At 38.5% G+C, this 14,507-nt stretch overlaps 1 protein-coding gene across 1 annotated transcript; it reads right to left on the reverse strand.

Annotated features, from left to right (window-relative positions):
- Window positions 1-1,380: 1,380 nt before the first annotated feature.
- TDRP (testis development related protein) lies at window positions 1,381-14,233 on the reverse strand. The gene is given in 4 exon segments (XM_010566732.1): window positions 1,381-1,825; window positions 4,141-4,244; window positions 14,092-14,170; window positions 14,172-14,233. Coding segments are annotated over 4 exon segments (591 nt in total). The 3' UTR covers window positions 1,381-1,479.
- Window positions 14,234-14,507: the final 274 nt, after the last annotated feature.

Raw genomic sequence — 14,507 nt, forward strand, 5'->3', positions numbered from 1 at the left:
AAACTGCATGCATCCCTTTTCATTAGCATAAGCTTCTTGCAAAAATATGTTTACAAGACATCCATTATATAAAGGTATATGCTTTCTTGTAAAAACGCTGATTTTATCTGAAATGCTAACTTGATCTTCCAACTGTACCGGCCCTATTGCTAGGCAGTCAACAGGTTTTCAGTTCTGCTATACCAGTTTAACAATCAGGAGAGCAAAGGCCTACTGTTCATTTCTTATGAAACTTTTGGTTTGATTTTTTTCCATGAATGTTAAAGCAGTATTTATATAGGTTATACAAACAAAATGGAAACCAACTTTGGATCTGACATCAGCTGCACTGCTAATGAGAGACAATATGCTAGAAAGAGGCACTTTTAGTATTCTTATATACATTTCAAATCTCAAATTTAACACTTCACCTTCTTTTACCAAAAAATTAAAGTATCAGTAGCTAATAAGATGGAGCTTTATAACAAAAACGCTTCATAAGTTGTGTGCATGCACATACTTGCAATGGCTCAGTTACTCAGTTACCCTGAAAACACCAGAGTATAATTCAAATCACTGCTTATGGGACGGGGGGAGGAACAACAACACAGTACAAAACAAAAAAGCTGTCTGTAGAACAAGGATCAGCTATTGTAAAAATGAAAACATATGCCCTTCCATAAGAAGCAACTTATCCCTAGATTCAGGACCACAGATACTGAATATTGAGATCGTCTTATACTCTACTCACTGCTGCTTTCCAAATTTTCAATCATTTTTATTTTTGACATAACATGCATCTTAAAAACTGAGAAGCTTAGCTTTGTCAAACAATGTTCAATATAAAAAAAAAAAAAAACAACCACCACCTCTGGAAGACCCATTTGACCTGACTATTGGTGAAGATCCTGTGATGGAAGGAATTACGTTAGAATATTTTCCCATTTTATACACAGTATAGCACACTGTGACAGTTGAGCATCTTGTGTGCACAAGCTGAAGCATATGCTGAGGCTGAAGATTTGGAAAACAGTCTACTAAGTATAAGCATTCTCCCCGCAAGCAACAGATCAGTATTCTTAGTTAAAAAGGGACAGCATCAAAACTAAAATTTTGAGTGGCCCTCAAATACCAGGAAAAAAACAGGACCTCAAGCTAGTGGAAGTTCCTACATAAGGCAGTCAAATTTACAACCAGTGTATACATTCACTAAGGAATTACATTTTTTTGGTAAAACCAACAATCCAACATACTGCAGAGTCTGAATGTGAAATATAGGCACAAAATAGATTCTCTACTTTTTTCAGTGTGGAAAACATAGCTATTTAACAATGTAATAAGAAAATTTTCTATCAGGTGAGCAAAAATTTGTAATCATCTGAATAAAACAAAGTACTGTATAAAGGTGCAATATTGAGCAGATTTGATTTTGGTTTAAATATACGAGTAAATCATGGAACCTTTCTCTTCTTATCTATGAAGTATTTCACAATACCAGTATCATTCTAGTTCTTCCCAATTGTCAGTAAGGTTACCTTTGCTTTGACGTCTAATACTAACCAGCTTTCCAGCTGATTTGATACTCCACCTGGAACTGTTTCCTGAGCTGGCCAGGTTTGTGTATTTTGTGGAGCCTTTGGTTTCATCTTCCCAGCCTGACCAGGCTGTATAGTCACTTAAAGTAGTTGCTGCATCACTTGTAGAGTCAGCAGCAGTGATCTGCGGGGGTTCCCATCCCTCAATCTCATCTGGTTTCCTAGATGGGACATTCTGCTTTATCACCAAACTGTCCCAAAAACCCGGCTTCTTTTCAGACTTCATCTCTTCCTTTAACTTTAGGTTTGATCTAGAAAATAACAATGATGAGGTGATTAATTTCTTCATTTAACAATGCATGTAATAGTTATTAATAAACATTAAATTAATTTATTATGTTTTATAGTAAGGAATGCTAATCAGTCATCAGCCTCTGACAGCACATCCATTACTGTCAACTTTAGGAAAAACACCCTTGCATACACGGAAGCCGAAACACAGTAGAATCTTGCAGTAATAAATCAGAAATGGACTGAGTACAGCCATTTCCTATTATAAAAGAACTTACACCCCCCCAGCCCAGCAAATTACACAGAACTGCCTTTGGAAATGCATGAAGTATTTTAGCACGCATTAGAACAATTGAACAATTTAGGACTTTAACAAAAAAAAAAAAAAAAAAAAAAAAAAACCAAACACACCAAAACAAACCCAGAGGTAGGATAGTAGAAGGAATATAAAAATGTTTTGTCTACCACCAGCTTTTAACAACCACTCACTACATTCCTCAGTTTCCTATACATGTTGTCACCTTGCCAGTTAAACCTTATACCCCAAAACATTTGATGTACACAGTATTAGGACTTTAAAGATACCAGCTTTTTTTTTTCATAAAGATCTGCAAAATATTTTGAAAACGGCTGTTCTGTATTTCTGGTAAGAACCCCTCAAATTCCCCTCCCAAAACCAAGAAAAAACATTTGTTGTAATTCCTCTCTCAAAGAGGCATTTGAAAGGCTACTCATATTATTACATTTCTTATCCCATTAAGAACCTTCAATCTGAATTATTTCGTATTTGCAGCGTGGAGTATTTAAAAAATGGAATGTCAAATGTTTATGCATAAGTTTATATGCAGAGTTATGTATGTAATCAAATAATGGACCACAAAGAAAGGCTGATATCAGTGGTGAAACACACAACCTTCAGGGTTCAATGAGCTAAATAGCAAATTGAAAACTTTATCTGCTAGTAGCATACAAATTCCTTAGCCACAAATAAAACCACCTTTGAAATTATTTTAGTATTTCTGTTAAAAGAGCTTTTTTCCATTAATGAAATCTTGACACTATCATATTTAAACAGAAGCAACTGAACCAATACCTTTAAAATGACTTCTCCTTTACTGAATTTTGAATTTATTATTAGATTTTTCAGAATTTTCATCTTGCTAAAGCCAGTCACAGACTGTGAACACTCTTCTCATATTTCGTGAGTAGCACACTTGAAAAGTTGCATTTTTCTTTAAACGCAAAGTAAAAATCATGGTATGCAGTTACAGGAAAATACCCCCAAACTTAAAATACAGGCAGTTTTCATCGTAATGATAAAATAGCTTTCCACATTTGTGGCAACTCAGTTTTCATACTTCCACTCTCTTCACTGGGTTACTTGATTCTTATATTCAGCATCAATCGCAAAGGATCATTGAAGCAACCTAGCATCTAATAAACACCCATAAAACTGTATAGGGACAGTAGCTGGGAACTTTTGGCAAGTTTTATTGAACAGACTCAAACAGAAATGGAAATGTATGTACTTATATTCTAAATTGTTTAAATATAGATATACACCACACCACACCCCTTACATGCACATGTATACACTTGCATACTGTAATACATATATTTCAAAGTAAACTGGAAACAAAACATACTACAGCAAGTCTTATCAAAGCTAGTATTGGCTGGAACAGCTATCCTGATAGGTGGCACATTTTTTCCTGTTTGTAACCAAGGCAGTTAGGTAGCAAGTACATGTAGGTAACACCTACATACACTTGTAACAGCAAACTAGTCCGTCCTGGGAAGAGGTCTGTTCTGTTCAAAGAACAGCTCTAACTGTACCGGCAGCAGAACTTTCCTATAGACACCTCAGCGCCGACAGGGAAGATTTGCAGATCCTGGTATAGCTACTCCACTTTACCTTTTTAGGTGTAGGTAAGACTTTAAAAGAGAAAGTAAAGGATGTAAAAAAAGGAATTTGTAAACTCAACCGAAATTAATCCTTAAGAGGAAAGGGGGAAGGTGGGAATGACCCTTTTATTCAGAAACCTTTACTCCTTTTCTACAGTAAAAAATTATTATGCAGCTGAATTTCCTTTTCTTCCTGACAGACCTGAAAAGGTTATCAACAATATCTGTCCTTTCTTAATACAGCATGCTTTAGTCATTGTAAGCTTAAGACACACGTAATTCCAAAATGCACATAAACTGTTCTCTGTGCTTTAACTTCGAGGAGTTGAGCACTACTGCTTCTCAGTGTCTACCTTCACTGCTTTGAACAGCTATTTTCTGTTCCAGTTTGGGTATTTTAGTATCAGATAGACCAATTGGTTTTACTCACCCTTTGGATTTTGGAGACTTGCATCCCGCTAGCAATTGCTGTTCATCGTCTTTATTAAACATAGACGTCACTTCCTTCCAACCCCGGAAACTTGCACCTTGAACCTATACAGAGAAGCACACGTCCTCATAAATGGGAATTACAGACTCACAAGCACAGGGTATGGCTGCCAGCGCCGACTCTGGGTGGCTCACAGGCAGCAACAGCCCTACCTCTTGGGTGCTGTGCAGGGAGCGGAGCGGCTCGTGCAGCCTGCAGAGGACGGCACGTTTTGGAAAAGAGCAGGTCGGGTTGCTGCAGCAAGAGCTCTCTCCTGCTGAGCAGCGTACGAAACCTTGCCAGTCTGCAGAGGCTGGCAAGCGATGCCAGTGAGTACGGCTGGGCTCCTGGATGCTCTTCTGCAGGCTGGAGCTGCTGGCTCCATTTTAGTGTATCAGGGTAAGGAGGGAATCTGGGCAGCTTAGGAAAACAGTCTAAGGGGCTTCAGTAGACAGAAATGAAACAAAGAGTCATTGCTAGAAGGGGCCATGACAGACAGGACAGCCAGCTGAATTATGAAACTCTTAAGATTTAACCTGCTTTGCTCTCATTGTTCCTATTTTTAACTCACCAAAACTGCTACTTCTGGGCCTGCAAACGAAAAGGGTAAGAGCATTGGCTCACCAGTGAAATGTAACATGTGGCAGGGGTGCGCTACAGTGTGCTCTCTAAATTTACTGCGACCATTAAACATGTAACATAAATCATTTTTTCAACACTGTTAAAGGTTTGATTCCCTCTCCACCAAAGCAAAAAAAAAATAGGTATTAATAATTTTTATTTTGATAGCATGCTTAGGGACTCTTAACAGAAATGCACACATGCACGCCAAGCACAGAACACGAAAGTTGCTGTTCTTTCTTGCAGGGTCTAGGGAGAATGGTAGAGTGACAGTGTATCAGTGTAACTTGATTACATTAAAAAAATACAACAATACATTATGGAGTATAATAATCAAAACAAAACTGTAGTTGTCAACACGAGCGAAGGCTAATTCATCACCTATTATTATGCTTCATCCTTTTTGCAGAACTCATTGGTGCAAATTAGTATCAATTTGTCATTTAGGTTTTAATTGATTACAGTTTGTAACTGGTACATCCAGGTAGGCCTTAAACATGTGAAACATCACCTACAAATTGAGCACAAACACCAGACAGTAAAATACTGGTACTGCCACCTCCTCACCTTTCAGAAACCCACAACCTCTACCATTTACAGGAGTAAAACAGTGCCCTTGCTACCTCTTGCACGTGAGTCACGGAGTAAGTCCACCTCTTGTTCTCCTGTGTGACTGTCCTACGCCTCCACATCTCGTCCACCTTCCCTGCTCACATCTGAACTGCCTCAGCTACTCCGACGCAGGTGACGTAGCAGGTCCATTTTAGGATCAGGAGGAAGGTCTAACCTAGACTCAGTTGCACGTTGGTTAGATACAAAGATGGATCCAGCTTTGGGCAAAGCTCTGGACAACTCTGAAGAGGGAAGGCTGAGCAAGCCCAGAGCGGTTTCCAGCTCTCGTTCGTGGGATATGGACAGACCAGGTACACGAGAGCCAGGTTCATCACAACCCAGGCCTCTGCAACCGCTCTGCTCACCTCTTCCTAAACCCACACCTAGTCTTACCATAAACAACAGCGTTCCTCATGGCTTCACAAGGAAAGTAACAGCTTCTATATGTATTTTCTTCCACTATGAGAATAAAGTGAGTACAGATTATAATAAGCAAACTTAAACATACGCTTTCTATTTTTAATCATGTAAAAACATGTAGACAGCTAACTTAAACTTTGCATCCCTGTGGCAGACTCACCATACCCACCTCACAGAAGACTGGTACTGTTGATAGTGTAAAACAAAACCAGACAAGCTGCAGATGATACCTTCAAACAGATACCTTGCTATACAAAATCCTTGTGTTTATCAGCCTCTCCAAGCAGTACTCAACATTTAATACTTCGGTGGTGTAAATAATGGTCGAAAACCTCAATTTTAGTCTATAAAGGCCTAATCCTGTTATCTGTTTCTGTTGTTCAGTTAAATTCTGTAATGAGCTTAACATGAGGATTTGTTACTCTGATTTGGCTTCCTCTCACTGCAAAGTACTTCATCCACAACAAACTTTAAGGAAAATAAGGAAGACTCTCCAAGAAGTTATGTGCTGAAGGAAGTAGTCTGTTTAAAGAAAGAAAGAAGAAAAAAAAAAAATAGAGAGAAACTCTAGAAACCAGTTAGCTTTTCATATGTTAAAAAAAATCCTTCATCTTTTGTTATCTTACTCAAACTCTACTATTGCAGGCCTTTTTGGGAATGAACCTTTGCTACCAGAGGCGAACCCAGTTAAAAGCAACACATAACAACTCTTACTGCCTTAATCCTTTAGGCCTTTCAACTGGAAAAAGACCCAAATACACCTCAGTGATCTAATCTATATGTAAGCTTGTCTTTCTTCACTAATGATGTTTCATCAAGGCATTGCCACATAATAAATCTGCAGATTAAAAAAACCAAAACACCTTGTTACTGGTTTTCAGATACCAATTTAATACAAAGAGAGAACTAGCTTAACTTAAATTATACGTGCCTTTAAAGATCGCCATTGATGAAAGTCTATTTAGAATCATAGAATGGTTTGGGTTGGAAGGCGCCTTAAGGATCATCTAGTTTCAACCCCCTGCCATGGGCAGGGACACCTTCCACTAGACCAGGTTGCTCAAAATTTCAAGATAAGCATTTATACACACACTTATGTTCAATGTAAAAAAAGGATATACCTACCCATACACTTTCTTTTAATCTAGAATGTCATACATACTTCACCGATACAACTACAACCTTTGCTGCATTGTTTTGGATAGCCAAGCAATCCTCTAGCCAAAAAAAATAACAAACCCCCAAAGAACCAAAGAACCAAAACCATTTCATAATAAAATCCTGTTATCTAGCCACAAGCTTTACATATTTTTAACTGTAGATATTTTTTAATTTAATTTCATTAAGCTCAATTCTGATTTGCAGATATCTTTTAAGAACAATTAGTAGAAAAGTTCTATTCAACGTCAAGCAGATAGCATGTGTAGGTCTCCAGATAAAAATTTACAAACTCTGCACCCTTTCTACCTGTATGCAAATCAGTACCTACATACACATTGTACCATTCCTTCAATATTTTCATAAACAAGTACTCCCACAATGGATCCACAGCATTTGGCAGGTACATACAAGGGGAATAACGGTGCAGCAGATTCTAACTGCGATTTATTCTTCTCTCAACTAGTCCTTAGGGGAAACATACACTAAACCTTTAAAACACTAATACTTCCACTGCTTATTTATTTGGGGTTTCCAAAGGAAACACTGCCAGGATAATCTACATAGGAGCATCAGTCCAAGTAGACCATATTTTGCTAATATGTGATAAAACTCATTCTACAAAGCCTACTGCATATTAAATGGACTAGGCTGAAAGAAACCCCGTTAAGTGCCATTTTTACCCCATAAGTAAAACCAGTGCCTACCACACTTAAGCCTCCTCTTCTACACCTGCCTGCACCAGCACTGATCTTCCGAAGTACCTTTTCACTCAACTGAAAAGGAGCAAACAGCTCACTCTTGGCAGTCTTCTCAGTGGTACCATACTTAAGAACATAAACCTTGGCAAAGGAAGAGGTCAAATACTTATTTCACACTTCCAGAAGCCTTTTTCTAGCTGAACTGTTTAAGACACCAATATTTCTTTTTGACTATGCCTGTCATGTAACTCTGTCACGTACTAAAAATATCCCTCAAAACAGCCTGCTGCATTTCTTTTTAGTGTTCTTTAAAGACTTTTAACCTACTGACAAGAACCTCCACCAATGCAGCTGGAACAGTTACAACTGCAACTGCTGGCAGGAACAGCTCAGGGAGGAGATCTTAAAGTTACCATTCTCTGAAACCACTAGTTTGACATGCAGCAGCTGCAAAGCCAAAAACCGCTGGGAACCATCACAAAAAGTATTACATAAATTCAGACAGCAGATCCATAAATTGATACCCTCTAAATAGAGGGATGCACCCTGTAATATCTCAAAACAATGATTCTTGACGTTAGGGGAAGAGACGCTACAAACTAGCCAAGCTATGCTCTCCCTGAAGAGCATCTCCCATCGCCACAAAGACAGACTGTCAGACTAGATGGGCCAGTCTCTGCATCAGCTGGGAATTTCTTACATTCTTACAGATCACGTGGAGAAAGACCCAGATCCCAGAACAATTAGCTTCCTTGCAACGGGACGGATGTCAAGGGAAGGTCAGTAAGTAAAGAGAAGATGACACTTCAGTAAGGTGACTCCTCACCATACTGGAGACTTACTTAATGTAAAAAGATTGAAGTTATGCAAATTATGAAAATACAGTACTGATGTGGTCTTAAAGCATCAAGCCACTTGCAGAAGTTCTGTATTTCATTTTTATGATGTAACTGTCTACTCAAAATTCAAAAGTACTACCCCTAAAATTTTCAAAAAACTTTATATATATATATATATATATATAAAAAAAATATATATATAACTGACTAGCTTGTATTCTCAAACCTTTAAAGTATTTTTCCATGTGTCAGTGGAAAAAAGAAATAATTCAAATTCCAAAGTTCACAGAATCACACAGCCGTTACAGCTGGAAGGGACCTCTGGAGACCATCTAGTCCAACTACACTGCTCAAAGCAGGGTCAGCTTGAGCAGATTGCCAAGGATCATGTACAGCCGGGTTTTGAATATCTCCGCAGCTGGAGAACTCACAACCTCTCTGGGCAACCTGTTCCAGGGCTTGACCGTGCTCATGGTGAAAACATTTTTTCTTATGTTTAAATGCTATTTCTTCTGTTTCAATTTGTGCCCGATGCCTCTTGCCCGTTCACTGAGCACCACCGTGAAGAGTCAGACTCCATCTTCTTTACACCCTCCCTGCTGCTGGCGTACATGCAGAAACCTTTCTTGCTGCTCTTCGTTTCCCTCACCAGATTTAATTCTAGGTGGGCTTCATCTTTCTTAACTCCATCCCCGCGTGCTCAAAGAGTGTCTCTATATTCTCCCCACGTCACTTGACCCTGCTTCCACCTCCTGCATGCTTCCTTTTTATGTTGGAGGTTTTTCAGGAACATCTTGTTCATGCAGACAGGCCTCCTGCCACCTTTGCTTCTTTCTCTGCTTGATGGTTTGGGCTATTCTTGAGCTTGGAGGAGGTGATCTTTGAAAAATCAAACCTGATTGATATCACTAGAATAGAACCAGGTGTACAGGCAAAACTCCAGGTTAAAAAAAAAAAATCAAGTGAAATGCCCATAAGGGACTGCTAAGAAAAGAGAGCACTATTAAGAAGGACTAGAATTGTAACATCAAACGTCAGAAAGTCAAAACATTTAGAGGACCAGGTTGGATGCTGCAGTCTACTATTTTTTAAAAATGCCAATGAGAAACAAAGCAGAAACTTCTCAAGATGCCATTTCAGTATTCTGTGAAGGAGGATTACAGACTGGTCTCATACCAGTTTCACTACAAGAGCATAGAGTATGCCTATCAGAACAGCCATTAATAAAAGTTTCTCCCATATCTTCCACTTTAGACTGTGAAAATCTGTGCAGCACAATGCCCTGTGCAATCACCTAAAAGGATCAGTAGAAGTGAAATTACACATACATATTAATCCATCAACTGGCAGACTACTGAAAAAACATCACCATTGTCTGTCCCAACAGGCATCTAAAAAGCTCAGGCCCAGAGGACAGATTCTTCCCCTTCAGTAGAATGGATTCCAGCTTATGAAGTACTCTTTCTCCACCACGAGAAAGCTGCCATTTAATTAACATATCTTCTGAAACTGCGAGTACAAGTAGTCACTTCTAGAACATCATGTAAAGGATGCAGTCTGTAACCCTAGTCAAACTGTCTGCTGTTTCTCTCTCTCGCTCCCCTCCTCTCTGCTTTGCCAATACTTCAGTATCAGTGCCCATCTGTCAGCCAGATTCCCAGAGAGAAGTTGCATGAGGTGGCAGATCTGGTTTATCAGACAGTGCTGCTGAAAAGGGTCAGCCCAGTCCACTGCCGGCTCCCATTAATACTGCCTTCTTTATGCTATGGTTTTGTACCTGTGTGATGCTGTGGAAAACCAGTTCCACTCACTAAACCAGCAGAAATCCAACTCATTCATTTTTTGCCTTCTTTTGGGTTAGTTATAAGAATCAGCTCATTAAAAGATGTCAGATAGTCACTAAAGAATGTGGGAGTTAGGGGCAATAGCATCTTCTTTGTAGCAGCAACTACTATATCAGCTCAACCACCCTCTGAAAGTGGCAGTCATCTATCCACTTTCTTCCATACATACAGCTTTGTACATACAGTATGGCTTCCCAAAACTCACCTCCTAAGCTTCACTCTGTAAACTCAACCTTTATAGTAAGAGTTTCCTGCTTTGTTACCTGTATTGATTCAAGTGAATCAACCGTACGTAGATCGTGCATGTTGACTACAATTTTTCTTTCTTTAGATAAAACAGGGAACAAATGTCTACTGACAGTTAACTTTATGAAGTGCCCCAGAAAGGGACATCTCCTCTTAAACTGGAAGTTTCCTACAAAATTGAGAGGTACTATTACCAAAAATGACTTTAGGTATACCATTTTTCACCACATCAACAAATTCAGATGATTTACATGACTCTCAGCTTCCCATACTAGCTAAACAGGCAATGAGTAATAAATGAACAAAAGAGTCTACTGGGAAACAGTAAAGCATCACTAACAAGACATTTCAGTTAATTTTACTGTCAAAGGTACATAGTTCATCATTACAGCTCTACTAGAGGGCAAGAAGGTTCGTGAAAAATTAGGCTAAAAGGCAACAAACCAGGAGTATTAACAGTTGGGTATAAACTTAAGAAGTCGATGCAGTCCCAAAAGCAAATTTTAAAAGTACATTGCACAAAAAAAAAAAGTAAGTAGATATAGATGAACATATACTGAAGGGGAAGACTATGTGTAAATTTAACTGAAAACAGTTCGATCCATCCATCAGATGGATGGGGGTGATATACATGAGCACCTTATTATGGGAGGAGAAAAAAAAGCACAGAATTCAATCAAGCCAAAGAAAAATAGCAAGGATTTGAGACACTATGTTAGAGGTACAAGACAAACTGTACGTTCCAAAGCAAGAGATTCAAGTATATTCAAATATTACTCTGACTCTAAAATGGTACTGCTTTATGAGTGGGTACCAGTACTTTCAATATATTCCTGTTAGGCTTTTCTACTTCCCGACTGCCTGGCCAGCAGGGCTCTGGAGCACAGAAGTCACTCTCTGCGGGCTAGAACAAGCCACATGACAGCCTTAGCAACCAAAAAGAGCAATTACAGGGGATTCTTGCTGTATACCTGCAGTGAGAATCAGCATGTTCAATGCCATTGTGTAGTTAAGCGGCTAATCCCTAAAAAGCCACTGCTCAGCATGTACGAAATGAGATTTCCAGAAATTTATATTTTGGCCAAGTTTTAGCAGACTGTCACAAGTATTTTCACAGAGGATTGACAACTGGTGAATCAAAACCCTCCAGCAAAGTAGAGGCACTCCGCAAAACACTTGCGGAAAATTTTTATAAACGTAAACAAAAAGAACGGATTTTCCTCTCAACCTTGACTGAGAAAAAACAATTGTTTGTTCTACAGCTTCCCTCCCTCCTCCCCCTGGAAAAAATGAACCTAAAATAAAAAGCTAGAGATGGAATTTTCCATTTAAGTACCTTACAGTTCAATAAAATTACAACTAAGTGTTTTATAATAAAAAAATGCCAATCGGCTTTAATTAAAGCGTTGTTCCCACATTATAGGAAACCCATTCATGACATGCAAGAATGCAAACAACAGAAAGTGAAAAAAACCACACACCCCTCCAAATTTGTCTTCCACCTATCAAAGCATTTTGCCGGGGGAGGGGGGAATTTCTCAATTCAGCCAACTGCTGGTGTGCAGACCAACAGCCACTCTATTCTGTGGCACACATGAGCTGCAACTCCAGGATTTGGCCCTTCCAGAATGGCCCAACGTCTCCAGCTTTGGTATTAAAATTAATATTTAGTTTCTCAAAACTCTTTGTCCCTTTTCAAAAGCTGGCCTAGTAAGAACTGCAGATGAAGTCTCCACTGTACTTTAACTCAGAAGGTCAGCACACAGGCGAGACCCCCCCCCTCAAGACAGCTTTGCAGAGGCCGAAGGGTCAGGCGCAGTGTGAACGCAGGTTCCAGATTTCTGCAGTTCGCTGAGCACCACTACAGGGTTTACAGTTCCACGCTTCGAGTTCTCACAAGGCTTTTTAACCAGCCTTTTGGGAGAGCTGTGAAGAGGGAACTAGAAAAATTCAGCCCTGCAGTTAGCCTGTCCTCACTGCTAAGTGGGCAGCTTCCTGCATGAGCAGAAACTAAGACCATTCTCCAGCCTCCATCTCCAGCCATTAGGACTAGCTCCCACTTTTGCACCTCCAAACTTAGGTCAAAGGCTTTCCTCTGCAAACGGGCATCAGGACTGTCTTAAAACTCAGGCTTCAAGAGACCGGGAAGGCTGTCTCCCTAAAGGGCTGACATACCCTTCATCCACTGCCCTCTTCTTCAAGAACTTCGCTGTTCTTCACCATACTGCTTCAACGTGGAGACTTTTTTATTCATGACATGTGCATACTGAAAAGGCCACACATATAATTCATCAGCCTTTTATTAACATATTAAAGATTTTGAAACTTCTGGAATATCACTTTACTGATGGCTTCTATGACGAGAGAACAACCAAATAAAATACAGAAGTGCTTTCAGAAACAATAAAGAAAGAGAAGATGAGAAGGTTAAGGTGCTTTTTTGTGAATACATTTTTAAGATGAGAGGGTTTTACTTTAAAACACAAAAATACTGCAGATCAGTGGTTTGCCTGGTGACTTTTTTTTTCTTTAAGTCGAAACACACACTTAGCAACCCTTCCTGAATGACCAAGTAAGGGGCAAAAAAGTTTCAGTATAAAATAGATTAATTTTAAGATTCTTTTCCTAAACATTCATCATCTGGCATAAAATAAACAGTAATTTATGTTTTCATAAAAAGAATACATTTCGTCTAAAAAGTAGAAAAAGGTATAGTACAATCTCACTTCTATTTTCAGTGAAAATCATGCTGCATCTGAAGTAGAACAAAAAGAAGCAACAGAGACAGATGTTCAGTTTATACATATTAATGTAAAGTATCTTATTACACTAATGAGCCTATTCTTAAATGCTTTTCTCTATACCTATGGATTTTCAAAACGAGCTCTAGCATATCATAACAACTTCCCGTTCTTTCATCTTCTACTAGTGTATTTTAAGAACATTAAAAAAGATTCTTGGACACATATCAAGGTAAAAAAAAAAAATTTAACTTGTATGCCTATTTTTCTTTTCTGAAACAGATACAAGAGAAAGTCCTTAACCTCTTGTGGCCAGAAAGGCAGCTGAGCTACATATAATGGAATAAATGACCCAAATCCCTTCTACTTTTCATGTTTTCATCATCTGTTACAGCTAGAATTTAGTGTTTCCTTAGACTTCAGTTATTCCTGTGACTTATGTTTATTTTGTGTTTTAATATCCACTATGTGTAAGAAAAAAAATTAAGATATCTTCCCCTCCCCATTAATGAAAGGAAATAAGGCAGCTTTCTAACTAATACTGCACTTCTAATATTACTTCAATGAGAACCCCACGATCAACGATCATAAGTAATTACAAAATCATCAATGAAGGACATAAATATCCTCCTTAATCAGGCTGTACGTGAAAAACAGGTAGCTTCCTAACACATATTGACAGAAATATAGAGGATATAAAACATTACACTTCCAAAGAACAGGTATTTACCTTTGTTGCAAGTTGTGACACTGAAGATGAAACTTCATCATGAAGAAACTGGTCTTTATTCTCAAAAAAAGGATAAAGATAAAAAAGGCCGATAGTCAGTTTTGGTTTGACAATTAGCAGTGACACATTTTAGAGTATTCATAAATGCTTTTGTTCTATTCAGCCCATCATAAAAGAAAATTGACAAAATAAAATCACAATGCAAAACTAAGTGAACACCACTATTAAAATAAGAAATGTGAACAAAACTGCACTTGGAATGATGAAAAACGCTGCACCAGATGTTTAAAAAAAAAAAAGAAAACCCAAACCCTACAAAACCAAAAACCCCACAGCCCAAAGAAAGATCAAGAAAACCTTTGCGTCATAACAATTTTAGTACGATTAAAATTAAAAATTTTATTTGAATCTTAATA

This window comes from Haliaeetus leucocephalus, unplaced genomic scaffold (genome assembly GCF_000737465.1).
Source record: "Haliaeetus leucocephalus isolate CR32 unplaced genomic scaffold, Haliaeetus_leucocephalus-4.0 Scaffold217, whole genome shotgun sequence".
NCBI classification, from domain to species: Eukaryota; Metazoa; Chordata; class Aves; order Accipitriformes; family Accipitridae; genus Haliaeetus; species Haliaeetus leucocephalus.